Source organism: Physella acuta, unplaced genomic scaffold, assembly GCF_028476545.2.
Source record: "Physella acuta isolate Inbredline_101_S28 unplaced genomic scaffold, ASM2847654v3 ptg001728l, whole genome shotgun sequence".
Lineage (NCBI taxonomy): Eukaryota > Metazoa > Mollusca > Gastropoda > Physidae > Physella > Physella acuta.
In genome coordinates, this window is record NW_026733240.1 from 58,083 (window position 1) to 84,159 (window position 26,077).

The following is a 26,077-nucleotide window of genomic DNA, read 5'->3' on the forward strand; positions in this document are numbered from 1 at the left end:
TTAGTTTTAAATAGAATAAATAGATCCATGTTCTTTTATTTTCTCATGTTATCAAAATGCATAGTCACGACCGGCTATTTGGAAAACACATATTGTGCTGTATGTTGACCTACATGCACTTGATACTCAATGATGACGGTTTCATCACATAAAATCTCGTACCCATTCAACGAGAACGCGAATGACAATGTTATTCACCTAAATAATATGGCGGCTACCTGCAATAGCTAGCATATCAATAACAGTTGTAATGTCCGACAACTAGACCAAAATCTAAATGTTTTATTTGCAATATACGTAATTCCCCTGTTTCTTACGAATGATTACAATGGTTCTTACAAACCAGAATGCGTGTGACATTTTGGGTCTCCCTGTAGGTAAGGAGATCGATATGATATTGCGATTATGTCTGATTAATTTTTTATCTCTGAGCTGAACTGTGAGCTTCAGTGTCTCAAGACAAGAAGTATGAAGTAGACTATCTTAATCAAAATCTAGTCTAGAGATTTTTAGATCTATCTAGGTCTAGAACTCTAGATCTGTTAACTAAGTGATTATTTTTCTAGACCTAGTTAAACTAAACGAAGTGACTACTCAGAAAAAGATTTTTCGCCCCATCGTCTCCACTTAGTCCGCAAAAGATAGTTCTGCACATGCGAAGTGACCTAGGGCTAGGGTTAAGATTAGGGATAGGCTAGTGTTGGGGTTAGGGCTAGGGTTCTGCGGTTGTAAACACGCATGCGCAGTACCATCGAAAACATCGCTGCGAAGGCAAGTCATAGTTTCTCTCCATTGCACATGCATATCTTTTTTCGGCTAGCATCGGCCTAAACTAAAACTATCATCTAAATCTAGTGACTAGTCTAGTCAATGGTCACGAGCGAGAAAGTATTCGAGAGGCCCATTAGGCCTAAATAATTAAAAAATCATGCACAGCGCAGTTACAATTAATAAGGCAAGGTTAATTAACTTAATATGGTTATAAAATCCTGGGTGTCTGGTTTTTTTTGGGACTTTACTAAAGTTTGGATGTATTTGATGTTAATATTTTCGGTAACTAGATCTAAATAATAATTTTAAAAAAAGCAAAAACAATTTGGTTTTCACGTGTAATAGCGACATAAACAATGGCATTCTGCTATTCGATAGGCTGCCATAAATTTTATTGTACACATTGTAAGCAAAAAAAAAAGGAAACTAGGTCATGGGGTTTAAATTTGCATTGTTATTTAAAAACTTTATCTGCAAAGTTTTAAACAAATAGTTATTAATCACGGAGTTCCTGTACAGCCAATCAATATTTGTATTACGAAAATGAAACATCCGGTTATAACTTAGGCTTGATGTAAATAAATAGAAATGTAGCCTCAAACTCAACAAGTTATTTTCAAGCTCTCTGGATTTGCAAATTTTATAGCATTGATTCTAAAAATATAAAATTTCTGAATTAATTTTAAGAGTTTTTATTTTTTATTATTTTTACGGTCGCTTTGTTTGCTAAATCTAAAAAAGCACATTTTTATTCCACATCAACAACATGATGGAAGGAATCTCGTCAACTCGCTGGCCTCCATTCTGACTAGTAGTGACTAGGGCTGGCTAGGCCTATGCAATTTTTTCTTTAGATTTAGATCCAAACGCCATAGATTCTACCTTCATGTAGATCTATGATCATCATCAGTCATACAGTTTTACTAGATCTAGAATAGATTCTAGCATTTCTAGATCTAATCAGATCTAAAATCGTAAAATTCTAGAATATAGAAAATACCTACTATATTTAGATCTAGTTCTGATTCTAAAAACAATAATATAGCGTTGGAAATTATCCGGTAATATTTGTTGAGTGTCATAAACATGGTTAGCTAAGCCCTACTTAGTAAACCATAGTTTATTCGACTGGCAAAATATAAGTAAAGTTGATTTGGATGCTTGAGAATACTGATGTCTGACAATAGACTCTTCCAAAAATAAGTGTTAGTTTGTTCATTGTTAGTAGTATATTCTAGTTTAGTATTGTAATTTTGTCTAAGTTTTATAATTAGAAATTAGGGTTATTTGTATGGTAGGACTATGGGTTAGCTAACGGTTAGGATTTAGCATTAACATTAGCAAGCCATATGTATGTAGTTAATTAAATACCAGTAACCTAACACCCCTTTTTTTTAAGAAGATACTACTATTAAATACTGGTATAAAAAAATCCACCCTAATAAAAAAAAAATGGTTTACAGTACCTGTACACTGTTATTTACGTTTTAACATTATACTTGCTACGAAACCATTCCTGAATAATAACCAACATTATATTGTGAGATTTACCACGGTTTTTTTTTTTTAAAGAATTCACATTTGTGAAAATAAATGAATGTGTTTGATTGGCCAATGCCAATGGAAACTCCTTAGTCTAAAATTTTCTCCTCATAGCTGAAATGGTACTCAAGTTATCTGTATTTTAGAACACAGAAATAGAGTAAAGTAAACTTCTGTTTAGTGGAGGTCACTAAAATCTTTTAGAGTTATCCATGTATAAGATTTTGTACTTATATACGAAATTTTGTCTAAGTACCTGGAACAGTGCTCACATTATAGTCTTCACACGGAAATAGAGTAAAATACCAGTTCGGGTTAATGGAAATCTTTCAAAAGTTGATACAAAACTACAAGTTTGATAAATAACTTGTTCATGAAATTTCGTCAACATAACTGTAACGGTACCAAAGTTATTGTGTTCACAGACATATACATACACATGCTGACAAAATGGCAAAGCCCAGTTTTCCAACTGAATGACATGGAAAATGCTGAGATATATCTTGATTTAGAAGTTTTGCTCAATTAAATTAAGTCCTCTATACTGCATGTATGACGAAGTATTGAGGTGTAATACTGTGAAAACTGTCAAAATTACATGTGATTTGCATGCATGGTTACAATAGTTTCTCTACGCTCTGTATATCAAAAAGTAAAAACACTGATCAAACCAGAGAACTTTATAATTTACATGCTGGAATCAATGTAATAAATATATTATTTAGAATGATTCTGCCACAAATATGTGTACTAAAGGAGCTAAAATCGTATGCTCCTTATAGAAATTCACATCAAGCCCCAAAAAACTTCATTTGGAATGTGACTTATCTCTTTGTGAAAGGTCAAATATAAACACTGTAAATCTCAATTACTTGTTTTTCTTTACATTATTTTAATTGTTTTGCTGTATATAAAAACGTTACAAAAATGTTTTATTCTCATCAAAGCTTTTTTTTTGTTAGATAAACCTGAAACTGGTTGTTTTTGACAAAACAACTTTTTTAATCATCTTTTTTTCATCAGTTTAGCTAAGTACATTAAGTCAATCATTTAAGTTATGGGAACTATACTTTGCAAATAGGAGAAAATACTGTTAAGATATTAAATTTTTTTATAGAAATAGTTAGATTGCTTGATTCTTGAATCAAAATTTCTAAGTTTTTTTTAAATGTGAAGAAAAAGAACAGCTGTGTTTATGTTATTGAAGAAAGGTAATTACTTTGAAAATCAATCAATAAGCATTTTGACCCCAGATGTCTAGCTGTGTTTACCACTGGTTTATTTACAACACAGAAGAGATGTAGTTTATTTTAGCAAGGCAATATTAGTGACATATAGGCCTGCTTTATTTAAAATGATGGTCTTAACATGTTTTATTTCTAACTTAAGGTTAAACTGTGATACCTTTTAAAAACTTGCAGTTTTAAAAAAATGAAAGCTATTCAGTGTGCACTGTATAACACGTAATTACCAAAGCCCAATATCGAAACACATAATTGTATATGTAATAAATCACTGTGTCAATAATGGCTGGTTAGATTATTACTTGACCTTTTTCTGTTTTAAAATACTAGAACTGTGATCAAATGAGCATTATGTCGTGGCTATAGAATACAGAGGAACAAAAATATTTCATTTTAATTTTGTCAAAAAAAAGTCAAATTTTTAAACAAATTCTAATAGTTCTAATTAGTAAAGATGTTTCTTAATAACTATTTTGATGTTTAGGTGCTGATTTGAATTCTGTATCAACAAAATATAAACAGTTAGCCATAAAATGGCACCCTGAAAAACACAATTATTCAACAGAATCAGAACAGGTAATTTCAGCATTAGCATTCATTCTCTGTTGTTGCATCATTTTTACATTTCAGTTAAAGTATAAGTAATTTAACTAAATTATAATTTATAATATTTTGCTTTTTTAATATAAATTCTAAATAAAATACATTGCCTTCTGTTAGTTATTGTGTTCAGCTTTTCAGATGGTAACTTATCTTTTTTTTCCCAGTAAATTTTTTTTAGATTTGTTTTTAAACATTTAGTGTATGAATGTTGAATTTAAATTTTTAAAATATTTTTACAGAGGTTTAAACAAGTTACATTAGCATATAAAAGATTAACATCGACAGAATTTCAGCAAGATATAAGCATGGTTTGTGTACTTTCATTCTCAAATTTCTTTTGAATTTGACATGTTTAAACTCTAATTTCTTCGAATTTATTTTTAACTTATTTAACTGTTTTGTTTAATTAATAAAATATATAAAGTTGTAATCGGAATGGGATTTGTGATGAGTTTTTATAAAAATGTTTTTTAATTACAGAGTGATTGTTTATCTCTTTTTCAACAAAAAGTATTTAATAGAGCAGGTATGTATGTGTTGAATGATTGAAGCATGAATTTTCATTATTATAAATGTTAAACAATAGAAATAATTTAATCACATTTAAAAAAACATTTCATTATTTAATTTTTTTTTTCAGCAACAAATGGTACCAAATATGATTATTCAGATTCTAGTGATAATAGTGATGATGATGATGACGACGACAGTGATGATTCAGATGATGTACATACAAATAATTTACACAAAAAAGGTAACAAAGATTTTTGTCTATAGGCATGTGGCAAATTTTGTTTCTCATGCAGAGATTTTGTTCAAATATTCCAGCTATATTACTCTTCAAAGACAATGTAAGGATGTCTCATTTTTAATCTAATTACATAGTATTTAAAAATTAATTTAAAGATTACTAAATTCAATAACACAAGGGGAGATAACAATATACATTATTAGTTGAAGGCACTGAAATGTTGGTCACGGATCATAGGTTTCACTCCTGAGAGCCAATAACAGAGGTCAAAGCCACAGTTTGTGCTTCGAAGCAAATATTTTTAGTTGTATGTATTTCTGACTTCATTAAAAACAAATGGAATGCAAAAAAAGGAGGCCTGCCTATTGTTTTTTTTTAAAACTTAATAATCCAGTTATTATTTTGATTGTTAACATGCATATTTATTTTAAAGTAGGAAAAAAATTCCCAAAAAACCTTTGCTAAAATTTTAAGAGATATCATACATGACCATCTTTTTTTTTCAAAGAAAGCTAGTTAGTTTTATCTTTTATTTTTAGAGCATTTAACAGATTCTTATTATGAAGGTTTTTCTAGATTGTTTTTATTTTCTCTACAAAATCATGATTTACAAGTGTTATGATTAATAGTATTTTTTGGTATCTTTTTCATGAAAACTATTAATTTTTTTTTAATGATTTAAACAGATTCATCTAGAAAAAATTCAGAGGTTAGTATTCTCATTTATTAATAATTAGGTTTAAATTTGAATCCTTATATTTGTTTTAATTATCTGTTCATATAATTGTATTTTAAAAAAAAAAAACCATCTGTTTTCAGAATGGTTTTAAAGATTTAACAGAAGAAGAAAAGGAAAGGAGAAAAGCAGAAAAAAGAAGAGCAAAGAAAAAAGTAAGTTGAGGTTTATTTAAAAAAAATTATTTTAATGATGTTGAGCTAAATACTTTTCTAACAAAACATAAGTGTGAATTGGTTTTTATTGATGAGCTATTATCTTTTCAGAGACAAAGAGAGAGAAAGCGTTTAGAAAAGGAACAAAAAGTGGTATGTTTTTTTTTTAAGAATAATTTTAATATTTAGCAGGATAGAAATTTAGACAGTAATTTTAAATTTGCTTTGTTGTTTTTTTTTTTTGTTGTTTTTTTTTTTCAGAATGGAACAACTAAAAATAAGAAAGATAAAAAAGTTCGGAGTCAAGAAAAGTCACAGATGGAGTAAATTAACTTTTTATCATTTTTATTTAATTTTTCTTAAGTTACTAATAAGAACTAATATTGCATCTTTTAATATAAAAAACTAATGTGTCCAATTATTTAATGCATCATTAAATTTCCCTTATTTAATATCTTTTTAGTGACTCCTCATCAGAAGAAGATACGGTAAGTAGATTGTTACTAGAATAGCTCACTAATATATATGTACCTCATACATTTTAAAAGCTTAGAAAAACATTTATTAATTGCGCTAACAAATAGATTAACTATTTCTGTTAGTTTTAGATCCTAAAATGATAATATTGATTCAGAAGTTATAAAAATGTTCAAACAAGTTGAGGGGTGAAAGTGTCGAATTTTATATTCTTACAGAATTTTGATCCAAACTCAGCATTTTTCACAAAAGTTGTTAGTAAAAAGAAGAAGAATGGGGTTAATGGAGAACAGCAACCACAAACTGTGAAAAAAGACAAATCTCAAGAAAAGAAAAGTGAAGATGAGGTAGATACATTTTATGTTCAATTACTAAGGTAGAAATACTTCATGTACATTGTTGGGATCTTCCGTCTAGGGGTATTCAGGACAGCACAACATATAGCGTATACAACAGTTTAATATATATATATATACTTATATATATCTACATAAATAATACTACATTAATATAATAAAAAGTTTATGACTCAAATTACAATATATTTAGCACACCCGTCTACGTCTCCCTCCAATACCACACGACATCCAACTGCCACACCCCTAGCACATGTTCTGACACCCGTCAACTGATAATCTTCATGTTAAAACATCTCGTTCTATGTAAACACACATACAACTATACACAGAAAGAGGGTATCTGTTATTTAAGCACACAAGACACTCTTCATGTACTAAACCTTATGCACATACAGTTAATGTTGTAAGTCTTAAATTACTATTACTTAGAGGTAGATATACTTCATGTGCATAACCTTTTCCACATACAATTAAGGTTATAGATCTCAAATTACAAATATGATGAGGTAGTTGTTCAATTGTAGAGTGAATGTTGTTGACATACTTTATGTACATAATCAGTTCTTCATAAAAATTGCTAATATGTGTTTTTGTAGTTGAAAGAAATGTTAATTAATTGCCAAATTATTTATTTATTTTTTATAATTAACTATTGACAGGCAGAAGAAATTGTAGATCCTAAAGTACTTCGAAGCAGACAACTAGCTAGTAAGTCTGCGACTGTTTTCATCAAGAATGTGTTTAGTGACTCCTAACTCGATGTGACTAAATAATAAATATAATAACATGAATACTGAATTTATTGACCTTAGTCTACCAAGTTTCCATTCAATGGAAAAGTTTTAAATATATGTTCACCAAGTTGTTGTTTTACCAACAGTTAGAGGAAATGAAATGGCTCAGGTTGATCAGTATACTGCTGCAATACAACTATTTACTGAGGCAATTAGCTTAGACCCAACAGATTTTAGGTGAGATTTCATTCTCGTAATGTATTTAACCTTTGGGTTTTTATGATTTAGCTATTTTTTTTTCATTTTTAAGATTATCCTTTTCAAATACTTTTTTAAAAGTTTATCTTAATAGAAATAAAGTGTAATCTCTTACTTGTGTAAATTTATCTTCAAAATATACTATAGTTAAGTGAAAATATTTGTTTTTCCCCACAGATTTTTTGGAAATCGCTCATATTGCTTTGATAGAATAGAACAGTATGAAAAGTAAGCCCATTTATTGTATCTCTGTTGTTAATTTAATCATTAAAACTATATATATATATATATATATATAATTTAGAGCTTGTTTTAAAATTTTCCTCTTTTCATCAGGGCTTTAAGAGATGCTGATAGAGCAATAAAATTAGATAAAGATTGGCCCAAAGGATATTTTAGAAAAGGAAGGGCATTAGCTGGTTTAAAAGTAAGTACATTTTTTGTTTAAAAATCCATCATTATTTTTCAGAGCTTGGCTTTTTAAAAAATATCCATTGCTTCTTTAAAGTTAAATAAAAACAGTTTAATCCTTAAACTTCCAATGTTAAAATTATTTTTTATGATATTCTAATAATTTTACAGTATTATGCCTGTTTATTACTATTATACGTTAAACTGCAGAGAAGAAATAGATTTTATATGTGTAAACCATTTCCGTATAATAGTGGAAAAATATTACAAGAATATGACAATTATTCTAAAATATATTCAACCATTCTTTCTGACCTTATCACAAGATAGTGCCTATGCACTCTAGTTAATAACAGTTAAAGTATGGATGTGCAGTTAGAAAGCAAATCGTTAAACTTAAAAATATTCAATTAATATTTTAAGATATAATAGGAAGCACAAGAAATGAAACTTAGTTTCAGTCTGAATAAAATTTTATCATTTAATTTTAGATGTTTGGTGATGCAGAAAAAGCCTTTATGCAGGTTTTAAAATTAGATAAAAACTGTGATGATGCCGTAGCAGAACTTTTACGAGTAAGGACCCATCAGTTAATGGTAGGTATTCAGTATAGCTTCTTTTAAGCCAGATATTTAGCTATAATTCATACAACAGTGTAAATAATGCCTAACAAAATTGACCTGTTGCAGGATATGGGTTTTTCTAGGTCTCAATCTGAAGCAGCTATTAAAAAGCATGGCTCTGTACAAACAGCTTTAGATTCTCTTCTTACTGGTGTGGGTTAGTATACACTTAGTTTTATTTCACTTTACAGTCTAAGAAGTTGGCATTTCAAGAAAAATGTGGTAATTGTTAATAACGTGGAGTATTTTTCTATCTTGAGCATGGCATTAGGCTATTTAGAGTAAAATGGTGTGTTGCTAGCTAGCCATAGATTAGACATATATATATATATATATATATATATATATATATATATATATATATATATATATATATATATATATATATATATATTCATATAATAATATTATGATGTACTAAATGTCATTGTAATAAAAATTTTGTAACACTTTTTGGTTAGTTTTTGTGCAAATAAATTTAAAATGGAGATCCACTTGAATTGTTGTAGGTGATACTACTGTAAATGATTTGTATATATCTGATGATGAGGATGAGGGATTTAGTGTGCATCGACCAGCACCAATACCTCCACCTACATCACATCCTACTGATGTAAAAATGGAGTAGGTTTTTTTCTTCTTATTGTGGTTCACCTTTACTCAGTAAATAAAGACATCTGCACCAATACCTACATTATTTCATAAGTGCAGTAGCATGAGTATTGTTAAATTAAAAACTTATTTTAAAAGAATATTGTGCCTAGGAATTTTAAGAAATAAGAAATAAATTGAATAACTGTCATATAACTGTTTTACAGCCAAGCATTCATATGTGTTGGAATTTTTTCAAAATTTCAGTCCTACAAATCCAGAGGGTTTAACTGCACTATGGGTTGGTAATGTTTTACCATCTGTTACAGAAAAACGACTTAATCAGTTATTTTCAAAGTAAGTTTCAGCAACTTAATATTATAGTCCTCAGTGTATAACCATTGTTCCAAGGTCTATTTATAGAACTTTTAGAACTGTTTTGAAACTCCTTTTCTCATAGTATAGATATTTTTCTGCTATAGTTAAATAGTTTTAAACCTTTCTATATTGATGCATTTACATAACTCTAAAAATCTATTATCTCTTCCCCCCCCCCCCTCCCCCTAGTTATTAAAACCAACATATTTTTTAAATGTTTAGTTTTTAAAGAAGAAGAAAAGGAATGTCATATATATCTCACCATTTGATTGTGTTTGAATAAACATATCTTTTATAAAAAATATTTTCTTCTCCTCCTTAGATTTGGGCAGGTCACTAGTGTTAGACCTCTCCCAGAAAAATATTGTGCTTTTATAAATTTTAAAACAAAAGAGGCTGCAGGAAGAGCTATGCATCAACTACAGGTATGAAATAGCTCAAATTAATACAGTAATTAAAATTCTATAAGCATTCACCTCATTTATCATGTGAACGGGACGGAGTGGTCTAGCGGTAGAGAGCTGGACTGCTAGCCCATAAGTCTCAAGTTTGAATCTGGGTTCAAGTCAATAGACCGTCCCTGAGTCCACCCAACTCTGATGGGTACCTAACTCACGTTAGGGAGAGTAAAGGTGGCTGGGCATAGTGTTGACCACACTATCTCTTCATATGCCGAGGTCACAGAAACAAGTGAACTCTACTTCACTTGCCCCATAGACCGTCAGGTTTGAAAGGGAAACTTTACTTAAAAAATTTGTCTGGTTTGCAGCACAGTATTTGTTGTAAAACTAAATAGCTAGAAAAGTTTTAAAAAACAATGGTCATTCTTTTTGGGATGTACAGGTCTATAAAGCCAATGTAGGACAATGTAGTTAAACAGTTTTTAGGCAGTAATGTAACCAATTTTACCCAGAGATCAATTTAAAAAATCAGAGATGCCGATTGTGCTAATTCATTTTTAACTGTTTTGTATTTGTGCTCTAGCTATCTTTGGTTAGCTTTATAAGGTTTAACTAGTTAATGAGTCTAAGTAGAGATCAACTGATCTAAAGGTTAGATGCATATCCTATTGTGTAACAGGATAAAGAATTGCTACAAGAAAGGGCCTAAAACTTAGAAATAGCTAATTATTAAATTATTTTATCATTAGTTATGTTATAAAGTTTCTACTGCATTTGTAAAACTTATTTCCAGGGAACTGAGGTTGATGGACAAAAGTTGCTTATAAAGTTTCCAGATAATCCTTTGACCAATACGACTGGAAACTTGACTATACGTAAAAATATAACCAATACTGGTGCAGCTAAACAAGGGTAAGTTATCATAATGGCGTTGTTGTTTTCAAGAATACTATCAGCCTATTAATGTACTGAAAGAGATACATTTGCATGATGACAGTGTCAAATGCTTATCATTTTTATTTTAAAGTTTTAAAATATTTATGAAAGCAAAAGAAGAAAAAATATTTAGAAAATGAAGAAAAAAATAATTTTTAAATAAAGCAATGTTGACAGTACTGTCATTTTACTTTTGGGAAACTTATTACAGATTTTGTTGTTAAAAGGAAGAATGTTTTGAACAATTGTTGTTACTAACAACAGTAATTTCACTTGTTAAACATCTTGTTAACATTTGTCATTCATTTTGAAGTATTTTTGCAAATGCCCTTTGATTTAAAAAAAATTGCATGAAAGTTTTAACAAGAAAAAAAATGGACATTTACTATTTAGATCTAAGGAGCTGAAATCCTTTGCTTTAGCCGTATCTTTTTCTGATATGCTCTATAATTTCTAACTAAAATCTTACAAAGAACTTTAGGTAAAATGTTTTTACTGGACAGTGTTGTTTTTTTTTTTTTTTTTTTTTTTTGCATGACTAATATAATGACCTAGTGCCGTAACTATTTTACATATTATTACACAAACCAAATAGAAATATTTAAATTTATTTTAATACCCTTTCAGAATAAATTTTTTTTTTCTCTTATTTACTAAGGCGCACCAACAGGAAAATGGTTTCCTAGTGACCGCACAGTTACTGGCGGTCAGGTAAAATATATTTTTTTAACATCTCCTTGGTGTTGTCCTTGATCATTGTGTTCATTATGAACAGGCACATTTTTTAACGAACAGGCACATTAAGAATATTCTAGTCAGTAGACAACTAGTTGCAGACTCGTAAAGATAAGGCTGCTTATCAATTTTATATGAGATTTATTAGTTATGTTAAAATTTCATAAGTTTGGTCTTTATAATTAGCTTCTGTTTATTTAAATAAATTTGTTTTATAGATTATTTATAAATCTTCAAACTGAGATTAAAACTGTATAGTAATGCTCTAGCTAGGGGTTTTAAAAGATGTAAGTGCCTGTTTCTTTAGCTGTCAGTTGTATGTGGTGGAAGACGTAGTTTATGCTAAAAGTCATTGTTGCGCATTACCCAATTTATTCTATTGCTTTTCTCATAAATCATTGCAGTTAATAATAAATGAAAAATCTCTTGATTAATGGACTTAAAATAAGAATTTTTTAACTAAACTAATTCTAACTTGTGTAGTAGTTTTTTTAAGTAGTGTGTTTTTAATATCATTTTCTTTACAATAGAAGTGAAGTAGAAAATTTTATTAATATAGTATAACTATTCTACAAATATTTTACACTATTTTAGCATAGTGTTTATTTATAAATGTTTATTTTGTATGCTACTTGCAGAAAAAACTCAAGTAAAGTTAATCAATGTGATATTCAGTTAACAAGGCACTCTAGATATAAAATAGGTGCAGCAAAGCGCAAAGATCTTTATTTGAAGTTTTTCTACACCGCATGTATTTATTTACTGGGGTAGTCATACTTCTAGATAAAACTATCTTAATTTTTAAGTCCCACTTTAAAGTAATTAAAGCTTAGGTTATGCTTCAGTCAAATTAAAGTAAGTTCTGCACAATTTAAGTAGCATGTAATTATTTAATTGACAAATTTATTCATTTATTTGCTGTGGTGAAAGGATTTAAAAGTGATCTGCTAATCTTCACACTTTTGTTAACGTCTTTTTATGTTTTTAGGTAAAGGATTTAATACTCTGTCTTAAATTGAATCGATGAGCTAAGTAGCCAAATGGTTATGATTAGAGGCTCTTTTAGATACCTGGTTTACAATGATAAAATATTTTAAAATTGTGAATAATCTAGTAATTTTTTACTATAAACAATCTTTAACAAAAACTCCTACAATATAAGGGTTAAGTGAGGTTAATTTGATATCAGGCAGACTGTTGAATTAACTGGAATGTTAATCTTTTCATGCAGTTGAGGTTTGCAGTATCTATACAAAGCTTTGACAAACTAAGCTAGTTTTTAAACATTAAACACTATTGCCTAAATTAAACTTCATTAATACCCTTTTTTATTAGCTAGTGTAATTTATATGTAATTTATTTGTGATATATTTCATTACTAAATTGTTTATTTTTGTTTTAACAATGCATGTTTATAGCCTGTATAATGTGACATAAAATGTTTTATATAAACTTTATTTAAAAAGTTAATTTGTGTATGTGTTAGAAATATTTTCTTTCATTAAGGCTTTCTCATTTTACTGAAGCCCTAATTATCTTATTTTTCAATTGGTATGAATAAGATGGATAGATTTTGTGAAATACTGTCTGCTCATCATTTTCTTTAAAAGATCTCTGTTTTTCATGCTTAAATAATTATCCCTCTTAAAGATTTTATTAATGATTGATTAAAGTGAATTTAAGCTATAAATAGTGTCAGGTTACAGTTTATTTTTGTTCTTATTTTAATTTCTTTTCTTTTCAAATTTAGCCCAGCGTAAGTCTGTACATATGTATACTCCTATCAACAACTTGTTATATTTGTTGTTTGTTTAGGTGTTATTTTATTGATATATCTAAACTGAAGAAGACATTATGTAATGTGTTAGCTATCAGTAGTCTTATGCAATTTGAGATACAGTCCTGGTGAATCAACATATACCTTATGGATCTATGATCAGGGTTGTTTGTCAAAGTTTTAAACCTTGGCATCTGAATGTTGTGCAAGGACTTAATGCAACATTTTATTTATCTATTTTACCTGTTGCTGTGTTCTTTTTTCTTGTTTGATTTCTTTGTATCATTAAGTATATGTGTTTGAACATTTATTTCAAGTTCATTAAATACTTTTTAAATTACAAAATTTTAGTTATATCAAAAATGAATACATACATTTGAATATAATAGCTAAAACTATGAGAAACATAACCAACACAATAATATAGATTTAAAGAAATTGTGTTGGATTACTAGCTAATCACTTTTTTGTATTAAAATAAACTTAGTTCCTTTATAAGTTAATTTGGATCTTTTCCTCAAAAGATAAATGGCACAAAAACTAAAAACAGCTAGATCTAATTAAAAAAACGACATCAATGTAAAAATTATGACTGTTTCTGTGGGGGTGAAACTAAGTTTCTTTATTATATTTTCCTTGGGTAATGTAGATGTGTAGCAAACCAATATATAGTAACACTCTTACTAATCTGCGGCCACTTAAAAAGGTTATCTTTCAAAAGCGAAGTTCCAACAGCTCAAAACTATTTGAAATAAAAGTATAAATAAAGCCTGTTACCTTGATTCTAAAAATCAATGTAGCTTCTGGTTTATGTGGGGGGGAGAACATTTGTATCTTTAAAAAAAAACACATTTAAAACTGTTTTTAAATTGTCGTCAATCCTTTGCTTTTATTTTTTACTTTTATTTGATAATAGGGTAAGAAATACACCAAAACAGAGTGGCCCAGTAAATGGGGATGAATGCTATTTCTGGAGGACAACAGGCTGTACATTTGGAAGTGATTGTAAATGGCAACATTATCCTAAAAGTAAAGGCATTGACAGAAAACCGTGGCAAAAATAGCATCAAACAATGTTTTAAAATTTAAATTCTCTTTAGTAAATTATATATAAATTTAAAAAATTTTGACGACAGATAATGCTTTTAAGATGACACTTGGGGTGTCCCTATTTATATATACTTACAAAGTTGTTTGTATAATTCTACACAAAACTGTTTTGTTGGTTATGAGAACAAATTATATGAAGAACTTCAGAACTGTACTCTGCAGTCAAGCTTTGTGATTAATTCTGTTTATAAATTCAAATTATAGCTCAATTTTTTTAAACAGATAATGTTATGATTTTGTTACAGATTTTATAAAATGGTTTTGTTATTTTTTTATTAAAGTAGAGGGAAGCTGCTAGATTAAGATCTGAATGCAAAGCTCAAACTTTTTTATACTTATAATATAAAAAATATTGAATCCATCAAAACACCGCCTTATGGAACTGCCTTGTCAGTTCACAACAGTATTGAACAGAAATTTCTTTTACAAGCAGGCCTTGGTGCCTGATATTACACTAACAAGACTTATTCACAAATCTGGTGATGAAGAGATTTCTGATATTTAGAAATAATTTGAATGTGCCATTTATTTTCATTAAAAATGTTAACTTTCTACTTGTTTTGTTTTGTCTATTAAATAAATTCACTAAACACATAATGGAGAATGATGTAGTTGTCTCTATGAGAACTAAGTGTATCAGTGAAATCTATTTAGACGCAGCCATTGTTTTCATACACTTTATTATGAAATTAACCAGTTTTATATTTTATCAAGATTTACAAGGCATTGTGTTTGTATAAACTTTATCAATTTCTTCACCTAAATGATGAGGAAAAGGTATTTTAAATATTTAATGCACCATGAAGCATAGTGCTGGTAGGAAATAAATTACTTGAAGATGAGGTAATTGGCTTATGAAAATGTTTTTTTATGCTTGCAATCTATTTATTACTCTTGTTCTGAAAACATTTATAGATATGATCAATATTCCAGCTAAACTCTCAATTTTAAAAATACTTGAACAAAAATTTTCTATTTTTTAAACTTTTTTTTTTTTTTTTTTTTATAAAATAAAACATTCATTAATTATTAGTAAAAATGCAAAGACTAATTACTGAATAGAACTAGTTGGGCAAAAGCCTTTCAAAGGATGAAAAAAAATTGTTTCCTTTAAAATCATTATCCAGATTAACAAATATTTTAACAACCTGTCTTTTTTTGTGTGGAAAATATTTGCACACTAATCTTGACAACAAAAATCTAAAACAATATGAGAAGACATAATTTTCCATTATTTATGTTAAAGTGCCTTGACTGTGGTTTGTGGTCCTTCCCATAGTTCATGGTTTATCATTCTCATCTCATTTTCCCAAATCATGAAGGGTAAGGTGAGGGACATCTTTATTAATGTTTATTACATTTTAAGACAAAAAATCTATTCAATCTGCTTTCTTAAGAAATTTATTTTAAAAAATTGTAAATATAAAATATACATACATGTATAACTGTTGCAATATTTTTTTTGCATGAAATGAATAAGGCAAACATTAGTGTTGATAGTGGAAGATCAAAATTTGCACATCAGGTTTATGACTTTCAGCAGGTATTAAATTGTGTCCCTTTACATCATTTTTATTTTAAATTTAACTAGTGCAGAAATGTTAATTTATTTTTGCCATGTTTTGCATAAGTCTATACTTTGAAGATTTTATTCATCAAGCTTCTGTTTAATGTTTTTTTTTTGCTTGTAATTTTTAGACTGGTATATAATAGAATCAGCTTCTAACAGAAATAATACTGAAAAATAATTGCCTTCTAGAGCTTAGTGAAGGTGTTATCTTTTCAGATAAATTTATACTCATGTATTGAAAGATAAGAATACTGCTTTTTATTATGTAATTGCTGAAATCTTAATTTTTGTCTTCCACATCCACTTAGTTTATAAGATCTGTAATAAGAATCTCTTATTTTAGAGCCATGTTACTAGTAGTACATGAGAATCCTAGTTAAAAATTTCTTGTTAGAATTTATATCATGTTTACAGACTTATTGAATTTTAAGTGAAAAAGAATTATCATTAAATATAAACCCAATGAGTTTAAATTTAAAATAAAGAATATTTTTATTAGTTCATAATCATTGTGTAAGTCTTTAAAAAAGTATGAAATTTCTTTTTAAGTTTGCTTTTTTTTGTTGTTCATGTGTTTGAAATTATTTAAGTTTTAACTTAAGAACTGCTGGCACTCCAAAATTTAAACTATATTTATTGTTGCCATACAAACATCACAAGTAATGATTCGACTTCATGCTAGTTTTTTCTTTAAATAAAGATTATGTGCAACTTGGTAGATTCTTGTCATAAATCAAGGTGTTGGAAGTGAGTAAAATTACTCAATTGTTTAGCTCTTGCTTTATTTTTTTCTTGTACCATAAAATTCTTGATGATAATACACTATGTTTTAACACTACACACTGAGTTCTTGTTTTTCACTGATCTTTTTCAACAGCACAACAGATAACAGTAATATAAAACTTCTTTATTTTTCTTGAAAAAATAATCTTTGACAAACAAACAATTAAAAAACTAGTTCATTAAATTTGTCAACAATGAAATTGAGGGGCTTTACCTAGTTGAAGTTCTATTTAAAAACAGCCACTTAAAATTTTTATACTGTTACGTTATAAAAATCATTGTTTACAAATAAATTACATTTGTATATAAAAGCTAATGGTTGCTGTTAATTTAAAAAATATAACTTTTACACCATGATTCAGATTCACATGACTGATGCTAAAAACAGTACATGCAATAAAACATCTCTTTATTTGACTTGTTTGCTTTACATAAAAGAAAACATCACAGCAACAATAAAATTACATTTGGGTTTACCTGTTCAATAGTTTTTAAAAATACCATTATGTGATAGAAATCCAACAGGTAAGAAAACAATCTGAAGTTTTTTTTTACAAAGCAAAAAAACTGCCAGTTGCATTGTACTTAGGTTTTAAAGATCTCTAAGCATGCATGTTTTTTAATAATCTGCAATATCGATGTTCTGTACAAAAATAGCTGAGGTGTATTTTGCAAAATACAAACGTTATGTTTAACAATTACTTTTATATTAAATACCCGGATGAGGACGTAATTTTGTATTTCTCCTGAAGAGAAAATGTTTAAGCTGGGATTTTCTTTGTGATTAATGAAGTAGATTTTCTGACATCTATTTAAATACAAATGTCAGTTAAAATTTTGTTTATTCTGTTATCCTTAACTCTACCCTCATCACCACTGTGCAGTTTTGTTCATGCCAGTGATTTAAAAAAGTGAAGCAACCTTTGTTATAATGTAAGCTTGAAATGTTTTTACCATTGAAAAATCTGATAATTAAACAATGACTTTAAATGTCGCTAATTAGTTTTAAAGGTTTTTGTGTAGTCTGAAAATATTTTTCTTTGATGGTCTTAATAATGTGTACTTAAATTTTTTTACATCAAATTATTTCTCATGACAACAAGATGTTAATATTTTTTTTACATTTGTTATATTAAAAAAAACAGGCAAAACACGAAATCTAAAATCAAGTATTTAAGAAAAAATTCACTTTCAAACAATTTAATTACATTAGTGTATTAAAAAAACTTCACGGCAATTAATATTGATTCTTCCAACATTGGTTAAGTAAAGGAATAAAAATAATTTTTAACATTAATACTCAAAATTATCTATACATGTTTTAAGTTGTTAAAATGCTTAATTTATAAATAATCTCTGCTAAACTATTTTGATTTACTGACAAAATTCCCAGTAAAAATGTGCTCGAGAACAGATGAAAGACTTAGTGACACTCCAGGTTGAAAGTAAAGTTAAAACTGAGCTAGGTAAAAACTTCAAGTGGTGGGCAATACCTGCATTGTGGGACACTAAAACATTTGGAGCAGTATAAAAATGTTAAAACTATTTTTAAAATCTCAGATATTATCAACATTACACATGATTAAGGACAATACTCTTTAAAATATTGAGAGAAAAACCAACCTAATAATAGATTCCATATCACAAAATACTGAAAATTTTATATTTTTAAAACGAGAATAAAATTCAACATGGTATGTGATTAAAAAAACTTTTTTCCTATAAATTGTCATTGCTGTGCTGGTCTGGTGGTGAATGGTGTGACACGAAACATGTAGCATCTATTGCATACCCTTACAGCTCTTTCTTCACCAAAATGAGGCAAAGGCACAGAACTTGATGAGCAGCGACTACAAAAAATCTAGGGAAAAAAAAACATTCTTTAAAAACAGACTACATTTTAACACTTTGTAAGTATAGCACAATAGACTACTACTGACATAAGATACACCAGGACTTGAAATTGTGCTAGTAATTTCAAGCTAAATAGCTTACCTTTCCACAATTACGACAATGGTGGCGCCTGCGAACAAATGTGAAAGGCACTTGACACGACATACATTCATTACACTGCTCATCTGGGATCCAAACTGGAGGTTCTGCAGAGGAAAGTTTTGATAAATAGTGTTATATCTGAACACAATACATATTTCATGAAAATAGAGTTATATAAATATTTTTTTTTTAAAAGATATTTTTATTTTACTATGGTTTTAATTTTCAGAATACAAAATAAAACCTACTTTGTCTTTGGTTTGAAGAGCTCCTTGCTCTTCTAGCTGTATGTGAGGCACTAGACATAGCTCTGTAAGCTGCCCCTAAGGGGGTGGTGTCTTTACTTTTCTCACCATCTGAGTGGTCCATAGGGACTGAGCAATTCATGTCAAAAACAGCTCGTAAAATGTTTCTCAAATCACCAGCAAAATTTGTTTGAAGTTGATCTGCCACACCTATGTTAAAAAAATGTTTACTAAATTTATGTTTACAATAACACTGAAACGTAACTGGAATCATGTTTCACAGATATTAATGTATATATATATATATATATATATATATATATATATATATATATATATATATATATATATATATATATATATATATATACATATATATAATATTTAGAGAGAGAGTGAGAGAGATATGTCACTACAACTTTTTAAAGTATTAGTATACAAATTTATATTTTTTTGTGTCAGTTATAAACTGCGGCTGTTAATTTCTAACCAGGATCCTAATGTACATACCAGATATACAAACAAAGAGCCTGTGTATCATGTCGCTGCTGCTTCTGAAGCGAGCTCTAACCTGCTGACGAGTGGCGTTTTCTGCAGCTTGAATGGCTAGAGCTATTTCTTCCTGGTCTCCGCAATCAGAAGTGTACGAGCTGGTTTCACTGCTGTTGCAACTAAACACACATGTAACAATACACTAACATGTTAATTAAAGTCAAACATTGACCTTATGTTTAGGCAAGAGTACTTTTAAAGTACAGAGTAGCAATACCATTGAACAATCTTTTATATAGCCCTCCAGATGATCTCTGTACTATACAATATACTTTCACATAGGCAAACTGACTACTACATCTTTAATCATTTAAGAAGTTTGATAGAAGTTTAGTAGTTAGAAAATGTGGATTCTAACTTATTATAATCATATTTTAAACAAGTCTTAAAATTTTAAAATGGAAGTGTTAACTTACTATTCAGCATCTAATAAATGAGAGTCCATAAGAGCTTTAGCATGCCTGGGTAATGCGGAACTGTGAGATGAGCTTGTCCCTGATTCCCCTCGTCTCTGTCTTTTATTTTCAGTTTTTGAGGACTTTGAAGACCCCCTGACCCCAGGTTTTTTATGGCGGACATTTTTTGTGGAGTCATGACGAATAACCTGTGATGGCCTTGGAGAATCAGTTGTGTGGGAATGGTTGAAGGAATTGCTGTGAGGTGGAATCTGTGTGAGGTGGGCTGTGTTGTCCTGAGAATCACACTGATTTCTGGATGAAAGAGAAGTGGAATTGATGCCAGACACTGCACTGTTACCTGGTGGTAATAAGTTATATTCTGTTCTGTTAACAGCTTCACTGTTACTTGGGTTCAGTGATGCTGCTATCAAGTTTGTGAAGGCGAGATTGTTCGTAGTGTGCATTTGTTGCTCTGCAATGGGAGCAGCATGGGATCCTGCTTCCATTTCTGAACCAACATCAGACACTGGTGGAGATTTGATGTTGTTGTTAACCTTGTCTACTTCAACATCTGTCTGTGCAGTGGTGTTGGCTGGGTGATCTCCAGAAGGAAGGAGTGAGTGCAGATCAGCACTAGCTGTGGGTAGAGCAAAGCCATCCCGCTGGGCAGCGGTCACTGAGTTACATGGAGGCACAGAGTTATCACAGACATTGTCTTCTACAGTATGTTTAGCTTGACAGGCATCAGATGATGTGTCCACATGAATTGCACAGGCAGCAGTGATGTGATCTAAATCTTCAGATAAATTACATGACTTTACATTACATGATGAATTATGTACCAGCACTGTAGAATCAACATGGCTAGAATCATCTTGAATTTCCACAGGGGAGACAGTTTCTACTTTAATACTGTTCATTGCACAACTAGATGGTGGAGACAAGGTGTTAGCGTGAAGAATCTCTGTACAGCCGTTGTTAATGGGCAATGAATGTTGATGACCAAGTGGAGTAGCTTCTGATGACTGGCTGACAGAATTCAACAAAGCTGTGGCCTCTTCTAATGGGGTGACCATTATGTCTTCACTGTAACTTGCTTTTTCAGGCTCAACACCAGCTGTAAGGGAAGGAATTAAAGTAGGGCCTACTATCATCGTATGTATTTTAAAAAACATTTTAAAATTTTATCAAAGAAATAAAAAAAAAAACCATCAAGGTTACATAAAAATGGTTTCACCCAAAAAATAGAGTGTTGTTTTAATACAAACTACTTCAGGATTAAATTAATATGCAATTAATGACACTAAAATAGCAACATTCTTTTCAGAATTGTATAAATTAGACAGGAACTTATAGGTTAAAAGAAATATTTTAATGAAAGTTTAGTAATGGACCACTCCCACTGACCATAATGTAGTTTCAACAAAGAATTATTTGAAATTATACATTAAAAAAAATTATTAATGTAGCAGTTTGGAAACTTATGAAATACAATGATATTCTCTAAAAATGTATTTCAATTATCCAACAACTTTACCATTATGGCAACTCTAGAGAGTTAGACAAGGATGTGGACTCACCTCTGACATTTTAGTGGATGTTGGTTGGGTTGTGAAGAAAATAAAAATAGCTTTCATGCTAAAAACATATGACTTTTGTGGTAGGTTATTTACCTTTGGTGGAAGAAAGGCACTTCTCATTGGCGATGGAAGGTAATAATTCTTGAGACTTTGCATTCAAATCAATTTCATGTGTTGTGAAAGATTCTGTTAAATGCACTTTGTCATGACTGCAATGGTTTTCAACAGACTGCTCATGCAGGTCCATTAGAGTTGGACTGCTGTCATCTGCTGTGGCTCCTAAAAGCTGGTTGGAGTCACTGGAGGAGATGGTGAACATGCTGCCAGAGTTGCTCACCACCTCGCTGTGGCGCCCAGAGTCATTACTGTCACATTTACTCCTGGCAAAGTTGGCCCTGTTGGATGCAGCACTTTCTCCAACACAGCCATTTTGCGTTGGCAGCGCCATCTCCCCGTTTGGCATTTGCTCGGATAAGAAAGGAGAATCTGGGATAAAGGCATTCACAGGACCAATCTGAGTAACATCTGGGTTGATGTTGTGGCTGTCAAAATTTGCTTCAAAATAGAGCTGATTAGTGAAGCGCTGTAGCTGTAGATCTTCAGACTGATCAGACTCGCTACTCTTCACCACCTCCACTTCTATGCTGCCCTCTGTGTCCCCTTCGCTGAGAAGAGGGGAAGAGGAGGAGGTGGACGAGTGGCTGCTCTGGGCATCAGGTTCTGGTTTTTCATTGGTTTGAGTCTGTTTTGCAATTCTGGCAGCTTCGTAATTTAAAGCCAATGCCTCTAATCTCTCTGCAATTTCCAGAGCAGTCAGTTCACTCTCAACACTACCATCATCCCCTTCTGAATCTTCCCTTTTCTCCTTGACTTGATTTTTTCTCTCCTCTCTTATTTTTCTACGCTCCTCTCGCAAATTTTGTTTCTTCTTCTGCTCCAAACTGATAAGAAAAGATGGCTCCTCTTGACTGCATAGGGCTCGCTCTAAAGTGTTCAGCTCCTCCACAGACAAGATGCCAAGCAGTTCTCTGTTGGAATGCAACACAGTAATGATCATCTATTTTAAACTGAGATAACTTATTACATGTGGCAACAACAAATCTTTTAAGTATAATAAAGAAATTTTGATAGTTTTAAAAATAAAATCTACATCAACCAACATTACATGCACTGTATGTACCTTATTTTCAGCAACAAAGTTTGAAAAGGTCTAAACATTTCAGAGATATTCCAAGGATCGTTGTCCGGATTTAATGGGCCATCATTAAAAATCAGAACTCCGCTGAAACAATTCATTTGAATGTTTTTATACAGATAACTATTTCCCTAAGTGCACGATTCATAATACTGTGTAGCTGTTTTTTGTTAACTTATGTTCCCCTTCTCATATAATTAATCCCACTCATCCGCTCAGAATGTGATTAATCTTATAAGTTTCACTGCGTAGATACAATGTTGTAAATTTTGTATAACAATGTGTTCAAGTACTTAAAACACTGACAACTAAGATTATCGATGTGGACAAACAACTTAGTATATATCATAATGTAAAAATATATTGTTGAAAATTAAATGTTATTGCAAATCACATGTTGTTGTTTGAAAGCGATATATTAAAATAACTTACCAAACAATAGCTAATCGAGGAATGGTGAACATCAGCGCTGGGTCATACTCATCAATCATGTCTCTTGTTAATAATCCTATTTTTAATGCCCTTTATGAAGAAATAGTTACAGTACACAATTGTTCAATTTTTAAAAAATATCTTTTAATTTAAAGTAGAATTTTCAGGTACTCCATATTTAGTTACAACAAAATGGAGTTTTTTAATCTATTAGAGTTTATGTTTCTTGACCTAACTTATGAAGGATGGTGTGGTCAGCACTATGCCCAGCCACCTTCACTGTCCCTAACTTAAGACATCCTGCTGAGTCATAACTGGACAGAGATCCTAACTGTGATAGCAGTGAACCATGCTACCACCCAACCATACCACCCCACACATAAGTAAAGTGAAGATATTTTAAATTTTAAAAAGACGTGACTAACACAAAGATGTTCAATCAAAACTAAATTTGATAAAATTCAGATAAATTTAAATAGGGTTATAGTATTTTACAGTTTACTGTTTAAAATATCCATCACAACTGAAGTTACCTCTGCACTGTCTCAGAGAAGAGAACAGTTATTTCTTGAATCATATCATATTCATGCGCTGTCTTGACGGGAACCATAGCACTCACATAACTAGAAACATTTATTTTTATGAGAATTTATTGAAATATCAAATGAAAACTGTAATAACAGTCCTGCAATGCAAACAGAAACACCATAAATAAGTCAGAAATATTTACAACCTCACTACTTACAATAAGTATAACTTGTAAAGTGACACTATTTAATCAAACTACTTACCTTAGTTCAAATTCGGCAAATAGTTTGTCAAATATGATCAATGATTCTTTTATCTGAAATAAGAATTAGTTTAAAACATGGTAATAAATTGTAAGATTCCATATTACGCATCTAATGGCTGATTTATAAACAAATTATCTTAGATTTATCATTTTTATTGTTTTAAATAACCAAATCATGACTAATGTGGAATTTTAGGAATGGTTTTTGAAACATCAAATCTGTTGTAAAACTACAAAAAGCTTGAAAGACAGACATTAAGCTGACAAAGATGTTAACTTACCTCCTCTGTATAAATCTGAATGTTACAGAGACACTGATCTCGCAGTATGGTACGTAAACTGTCCAAATTTTTTGTCAGAGCTCTAGCTAATGGCCGCATGCAAGCACTTTCTACTTCTCTATTCATGATGCTTGAGCCTGCTGCTAAACACTTAGGAAGAGAAACAATTTCGTTGCTATAAACTTAAGAAGAAAATTATTATTATGGATTGTAAGTAATCATGTAATGTAACAAAAGTGAAATTTTTTTTGTATACAAAGTCTGCTCTCATTATCTTAAAATTACATTTAATAAGTATCACCGCACTTACTTCTGCACCAAACCATAGCTGCCCAGCAAGGTTTTCCTGAATGACATCATCAGGAAACTTGACTCTGAAGTCCCGAGATGCTCGTTGATATTTAACAGTTTCATCCATCATCTGAGAGATGACATTGAGAACTCTGGCCTGACAGGCCCTGAGCTGGTTCACTAGAGCTGTACATCTCTCTGGATCTTTTCTTCCTTCAAAGCTGTCAAGCTCAGCTGCTACAAGGTTGAGCTCCTCATCAGCAAAGTAGAACTGTGCAAGGAGGGATGGATCTGATCTCTAAAAAAAATATATTAACTTTATTCAGATTAAATATGTAAGATGAAGGCATGCATTGAATATCTTAAGGATCAATTAATGATATATTACTTGTATTAATTATTTTTGTTGTTATTAAAGACTGGTTAGAATTTTTATACCAGTGTCTGATAATAGAATCTTCTTTAAAAGTAGGGGTGTTAGGTTAGGTTACTGGTACTGGACCTGGTAGTTAACTAAATACACACATTGTTGGCTTATGTCAATGCTAATCCTGTCCCTAACCCTAGTCCTACCATATCCTAACCCTAATTTCTAACCTTAAAATTAGTCGAGATTACAATATTATATTACTAACAACCCAACACACCTATTTTATGGAGGAGTCTATTAATAGTTTTATTTATGAATGATTATTGGACATCAGTATCTAAAATAATCTGTTTTGTTTAATTATAGTTAAGTTAGACATTGGATTTGACTGTCTACTACTAGATCTAGATTCTAGACTCTTCTAGCCTAAACAATATTTTCAATTCTAATGATAATCCTGAACATCCCTTTTCAAATCAATATCCCTACGTGAGATATTTTCATGTTTACACAAGTGATAAAACAAACAAATGTTGAAGCATAGCCTAAAAATAAATTATACATATTTATTTACCTTAGGCCTGTAGAGCCATTTTCTAAGAGAATTCATATTCAATACAACTTCAAATTAAGTCATTTGATTAAATTTGCAGAGACAATGCTATTTTAACTTTGTAAGAAGAGAAAAAACAACTCGTTCAAGGCAACTTTTCTTCCTGAAATCCAACCCTTACCGTAAGTGACGAAACTACGTCACTAATGTTATACTTCCGCCCGGTGTAATCTAAATTTGACCACTTTCAATTCTTTCTATAAATTTTTACACTTTAATATTCTCTTTAAGTTCTTGTTAAGGTGATGAAAAAATATTGATGGGCAGCGGCGTACGCAGGGGTGATAGGGAAGACGTAAGAATGAAAAACGAAATTTGTCTCACAGTTTTTTACTGTTATTGCTGACGTTGCTGTTACTTACACATGTGTCATTTCGCAGGGTGGGG

General features: G+C 30.3%; 2 protein-coding genes across 6 annotated transcripts; one reads left to right on the forward strand and one right to left on the reverse strand.

The window, feature by feature from the left end:
- Positions 1-181: 181 nt before the first annotated feature.
- Positions 182-17,002, forward strand: LOC131930154 (nucleolin). Of its 5 annotated transcripts, none has more exons than XM_059286563.1 (23): positions 182-377; positions 4,042-4,133; positions 4,400-4,468; positions 4,641-4,686; positions 4,801-4,914; positions 5,598-5,620; positions 5,731-5,802; positions 5,914-5,955; positions 6,064-6,125; positions 6,266-6,290; positions 6,498-6,626; positions 7,298-7,346; positions 7,519-7,609; positions 7,808-7,858; positions 7,967-8,057; positions 8,533-8,637; positions 8,731-8,821; positions 9,174-9,288; positions 9,523-9,612; positions 9,956-10,058; positions 10,828-10,946; positions 11,629-11,681; positions 14,399-14,536. In XM_059286563.1, exons 1-22 carry the CDS (start codon positions 320-322, stop codon positions 11,654-11,656), a joined length of 1,665 nt encoding a protein of 554 aa, XP_059142546.1. In that variant the 5' UTR covers positions 182-319; the 3' UTR covers positions 11,657-11,681; positions 14,399-14,536. The 5 variants fall into 5 exon arrangements, with proteins under 5 accessions (XP_059142546.1, XP_059142547.1, XP_059142545.1 ...); XM_059286564.1 differs by lacking the exon at positions 14,399-14,536 and adding an exon at positions 12,344-14,302; XM_059286562.1 differs by lacking the exon at positions 11,629-11,681 and having other exon boundaries at positions 14,399-17,002.
- A 48-nt stretch (positions 17,003-17,050) lies between these two features.
- Positions 17,051-25,818, reverse strand: LOC131930153 (lateral signaling target protein 2 homolog). Its single transcript, XM_059286561.1, has 13 exons — positions 25,652-25,818; positions 24,727-25,005; positions 24,417-24,566; positions 24,134-24,186; positions 23,876-23,965; positions 23,343-23,432; positions 22,896-22,997; positions 21,809-22,743; positions 20,154-21,252; positions 19,696-19,856; positions 19,189-19,395; positions 18,941-19,044; positions 17,051-18,806 (listed from the first exon to the last, which is right to left on the reverse strand). Exons 1-13 carry the CDS (start codon positions 25,685-25,687, stop codon positions 18,675-18,677), a joined length of 3,438 nt encoding a protein of 1,145 aa, XP_059142544.1. The 5' UTR covers positions 25,688-25,818; the 3' UTR covers positions 17,051-18,674.
- Between the last annotated feature and the right edge of the window lie 259 nt (positions 25,819-26,077).

Bases quoted from the DNA above. Each gene is read 5' to 3' on its own strand.
- LOC131930154 (XM_059286562.1), top strand. From the start codon at position 320: ATGATTACAATGGTTCTTACAAACCAGAATGCGTGTGACATTTTGGGT. The intron at 8,822-9,173 runs GTTAGTATACAC...GAATTGTTGTAG, and splicing joins TTCTCTTCTTACTGGTGTGG to GTGATACTACTGTAAATGAT. The intron at 9,289-9,522 runs GTAGGTTTTTTT...TCAAAATTTCAG, and splicing joins CCTACTGATGTAAAAATGGA to TCCTACAAATCCAGAGGGTT.
- LOC131930153 (XM_059286561.1), bottom strand. From the start codon at position 25,687: ATGAATTCTCTTAGAAAATGGCTCTACAGGCCTAAG. The intron at 25,006-25,651 runs GTAAATAAATAT...TATTTTTTTTAG, and splicing joins AATGGCTCTACAGGCCTAAG to AGATCAGATCCATCCCTCCT. The intron at 18,807-18,940 runs GTAAGCTATTTA...TTTTTTCCCTAG, and splicing joins ATTGTCGTAATTGTGGAAAG to ATTTTTTGTAGTCGCTGCTC.